Source organism: Copadichromis virginalis, linkage group LG14 (genome assembly GCF_057382275.1).
Source record: "Copadichromis virginalis isolate Kocher_CV1m ecotype Utaka linkage group LG14, C_Virginalis_male_GT1.1, whole genome shotgun sequence".
Lineage (NCBI taxonomy): Eukaryota > Metazoa > Chordata > Actinopteri > Cichliformes > Cichlidae > Copadichromis > Copadichromis virginalis.
This window is the reverse complement of record NC_140631.1, coordinates 25,263,904-25,268,809: the sequence shown is the minus strand read 5'-3', so window position 1 is coordinate 25,268,809 and position 4,906 is coordinate 25,263,904. Positions and strand designations below refer to the sequence as shown.

At 42.3% G+C, this 4,906-nt stretch overlaps 1 protein-coding gene across 1 annotated transcript in view; it reads right to left on the bottom strand.

The window, feature by feature from the left end:
- Nucleotides 1–4,278, bottom strand: part of dock10 (dedicator of cytokinesis 10) — a 65,829-nt gene extending 61,551 nt beyond the window's left edge. The window contains exon 1 of the mRNA XM_085430106.1: nt 3,743–4,278. Coding sequence (XP_085286232.1) covers nt 3,743–3,850 — 108 coding nt within the window. The 5' untranslated portion in view covers nt 3,851–4,278. The remainder of the gene's footprint in view (nt 1–3,742) is intronic.
- Nucleotides 4,279–4,906: the final 628 nt, after the last annotated feature.

Below are 4,906 nucleotides of genomic sequence, written 5' to 3'. Positions count from 1 at the left end.
AGGGATAGTGGATATATTGGGCAAAGGGTATAGAACATGGAGCTGGATGGCGTAAGGGTATGATGGAGGCAGATGATCCAGTGGTGCAACACCCTAAAGAAGTGGCCAAAAGAAGAAGAAGAAGACAAACCCAATCAAATAGAACAAACGGTCAGTCTTTAAGAGATTGCTTGAAATAGTCAATAGAAGGGAAATGGTGGTCTACTTTATTCATAAAATAACATGTAGCATGCAGCAATGCAAGGTTATACAGTCTTCTGCATTTAAAAAGCTTCAGTACATCTGGAAACCTTGTAATGATCGTACACATTCGGTAGCTTATGATATTCTTTGACTATGACTGCACAAACAGATGCTGGTTAGTAATAACGTTGAAAATTCTCAGGAGCTGCCCAGAGATTCAAACTGAGCACCAAAAATAGCCAATATGTGACCATGCCTGAAGCTAGTGGTACCATAAGGCCATCAAGAGTGCCAAGAGCAGGCAAGGACAGGAACCTGGTGATATTACACCAAATACCGGATACCATTAATCTTGTGAGCATACGTATGTCCGAAAAAGTAAAGGTGACTGAGGATAAGGAACCTTTTCCTACTGAGCAAACACTGTAGCTGCAGTGAGATGCCAGGGTGGGCATGTTGGCACCGATCTCTGGCTGTGTGGTTAGTGTAGCTGGCATCCTGGAGGCATGGTATGACATGTGGTTCATCCCAGCAAGCAGCCAGAGTCACAACAAGAATGACACTTGTGTCTACACTACCATGCTGCTCACTTTTTTACTTAGAGCCATCATAAACACTCTCACTTAGCTACCAAAAATCAGCAGCTGTAGATTTTTATGTATATTTTGTTAAAAGGTTTTCAGGACAAATTAGCTTCATTATCTTATATATTAAACATATATTGGCTATACTATTTTTTCTTTATGTTTTATTTGGTGTACAGCAGTTCACTGGCAGACAGAGCCCAGGAAATATGTAACCGAAGATCCCATGGTTTCTGGGGTTGTTGTTTTTTTAACAAATTGTAACCACTATTACATTCTTCCTTCTTGTATCTATCAACCTTTCCATTTTCCCTGCATGTACAAATGGGTGGGCAAACCACTCTGAGAAACACTGAAGTAATCATAGAGTAGTGATTGCTTTCACAGAGCAGTTCTTCAGAACAAAATGCAGCGTTCACCAAGGGGATTTACCAGTAACCGCGTACGCGACACACCTAAAAATGCACGCACACAGACTTCAAAAACTGATCTAGAGCAGTAGGTCAATCAGAAACAAACAGGAAAACAGCCCTGGAAGCAAGTCAAATATGGAAGAAACAGTGAAGGGGGTGATGTGAGGTCAGGTTAGGCAGGGAGGGTGACACTAGCTGAACGAGAAAAGAAAAGCGAGACCGGGTCAGCAAGAGCAGCGAGGAAGAGGTTTACGCTTCATTAAATGTTATGCCGGAGGGTCTGATTCTGCTGACCTGGTTTCTTTCACCATCGAGGGACGTGCATTAAAAAAACCCACATAACGCCCATGAATATTTACACGCCAACTAAAGATTTGTATCTAAAACATCTGTATTACGCACATTCATGCTCTTCTTCTTCTTTTCTTCATATTTCTGAACCCCGTTTCTATACACAGATAGAAGTTATTGAAGTTATTTTACATGTTTTTGGTCATCATGAACATTTATTTTTCATAACGCAGGAAAGAATTGTGATAAATCAGTCAGTTGCACAAGAAGGTGACAAAGTAAAAAAAAAGAGCTGTAATTTTTTTCCCACTAGCTCATGATCACAATATTACTCACAGTTTCCATTTCGCTTCTCACTTCAGGTAAATAACAACTCACACAATTTTTTGTGAACACTGTAGTTGGGTGTTCTGGTAAACTTCTCATATGTGAGAACAGCAGCGGCTTACACCATTTACAGGTGATATCCACATTAATATGTCTAGATGTATTAGTGAGCGGTGTTGCAGGAATATAACTTTAAGATCAAAATGTTGCACTACTGCAATCTAATTACTTAGGTTTTTTAGAAATATATATACTACATTAACACAAGTCAAAGTAACCATTAGAAGGCACATTTTATTCATATTGTCTTCCCAATCCAGCATGTCTTGAATCTACTAAAACCCATAAAGCATTCGTGCTGTACAACTCGAATCTGCAGCCAAAGCATTTGCATACATAAAAACAGTCAATTAAATTTAAAATAGTCTTTGTTTAACATGGTGTCAGTAGGTTTTGCTTTAATGCATACACAAATTAACCTGAACATCAACATGCTCCATGTCTTAACCTTTTCACTAGACATTTTTCCTGTGACATTCCCTATGACATTTTCACATGACATAGCAAGCAAAACAGAGGTAATCTTAATAACATTAACGTTTTGTTCAAGAGTCTCAACAAGACAAAATGTGAGAAAGGCCTACAGAGGCTGTGTGCACTCTGTAACCACTGGATCTTTAAAAAGCTGCTATATTCTTCTAGATCTGTGAGTAGAAAAATGCTGAGTCTAACTGATTTTTGTCTTTAATAATATATATGAGGGTGATAGTGGGGAGATAGCAGACACCAAGCAGGTCTCTTTGCTGAAAAACAACATCACACAGAAGCAAATGTATTTTTCAGTAAAAAAGAAAAGAAAGAAAGAAAAGGTTTCATTCATGGTGAGTCTGCCACATCATTTTAATCCTGTCATGGGCCGTGAAATATTACATTTTCCCTCTTTATTCCAATCAATTTTCACCCTGCTATGCTGTGCTCTGCCAGTGTCCCACTGACACACTAACACCAGACTGAAGAGGATGTGGAGTAGCTGCAAAAGGACTCGAGTGGAGTGACCTTTCTTTATGCTAATCCCCACAGAACGGGCACGCATTTACGCGCGTACCGAAGGTAGAGGATTTGTCCAAATTGATCAAAGGGACATTTGCAAACACACAAACCCATTTCTGCTGTTTTGCCTGTGCGCACCCCACCACCACCACCCTGGATTACCCCTCCTCCCGCTGTTATCTGTCAATCGCAGCCTTTCATTATTATGGCGTGACACACCCACTGGATCATCTTTTCAATTTTACGATGTTAAAAAGGAAAAACTGATAGTATAAATTAGACGTAAATCAAACCAACAGTCAGTTTAGTCTTCTTATCCCCCACCATCCCTCTTTTTTCTGCTCCTCCATCTTCCTCTGTGTCTATGCACCGCTGGGCAGATGTAAAACGCTGCCTGTGCCATGCCACTATGCGACCACCAAGGATCTATTTCTTGCATTTCATTCACCTACCCAGCCTCACTGGAAATAAACTCCAACACCCCCCAGGGGAGCACTACAGACTCTGCGACTTTATAGCCAGATTATCGCCCAATGAGCCCTGGAGATAAATTGCGGCAAATCCCTCACCTATCCGAGATGTAACCGTTTAAACGCATTGAATTGTCCCCACTGCAGGATCGATAGACAGAAGCTGAACGGCACTGCTCTGAGCTGCATGTGCTCACCCACTGCAAAGAAAGATGCAACATGAATGTCAATGCCAGGTCTGCTACAGCTGCGGTGTAGTGGTGCGGCGTGTCTGACCGAGGCTGCCGGGCTACAGATGAGACCTCATCGCGTCCAGGTTCCGATGTAAGGGTTTGGGGGTGTCGTCACGGAGAGGTAAAGGCCGACAGGTGGTTTTATACACATATATAATTTTTCTTCTTACAATCCACAAGGGTGTACTCACCGTCACTGCGCAGTGTCTGACTGCGTTGCACGCCGTCTGCCGTATCTCCGCCGCGCTCCCCGGTTTCAGCAGGTTCTTGGTGAATCTCCGGGTCGATTCGGCTGCCATCTCCTCATCTGAGCGGTCACCGAGCGCAATTTCAGCCTGGAAGTCTCTGCTGCAGTCAGCTCCCAGCCCTCACTACATGAGCCTACAGAGATGTGTTTACACACACACTCTCTCTCACACACACACGCAGACACGCGCGCGCACTTCACACACGGTCGGTTCACACACGTAAAAGCGTGAAGTGCACGGAACCTTCTCACTAGAGTGACGCCACGGTAGTCGGAATCTGATACGCCACTTCTGGCTGTGACGTCCAAATTAAAACACCGCTTACACAGCAGAGTAAAATGGCTCATTGAATCAGAGGAATGCTTTTATTTTGAAGGCCCAACACAAATTTCTCTGTATTTTTTTATTGCGCAATTTTTCAACTTGATGACGGTGCCACAATTTGATTTCACTCTCTTAAACGTTTAGTCTAGGACCCATCTTTTAAAATTTTCAAAAGATATTAAAAGTGAAATGATGTATGAGCAGCTTCAGAGCAACCGCTGCTAAATCAAATTTGTTTCCAGGCTACTATACGATGTAGCCTACATCATGTATCTCACGAGGAGCTCTGAAATGTCAGCTACTCATCGGCAGTCTAGTCACGACCAAGGAAGAATGGACCAGCATTTACAGTAGAATTTACTATATGTGGGAACGCATAGTCCACCACCGACACCTGGCGTTAAAGTGTAGATATTACACAACAGGGCCGATATTTTTAATGATTAAAGTTAGCAAGACTGAAAAAAATATAATAAAAAAAATTTAAACTGTTTTTTTCAGAGACCACGGTACGGTGCAAGTTGCAAAAACCTATCTAACACAACATGTTGACAACCAGTAACTCTGTTCTCACCGACAGCACCAAAAGGACTGATACAACTAGTTAAATTCGTTGTTTGTTTGTTTTTCCCGTGAAGCCTCCGATGACGAAGTACGGAGCTCAGGTTAACCGCTCCAATAATGTTGCTCTGCCTCCCCCTTGTGTTCAAAAGGAGCACTGCACCAACGAACTTACGTTCCTACATGGGACTACTTTATGTTTGGGAACATGTGGCTGCGGGC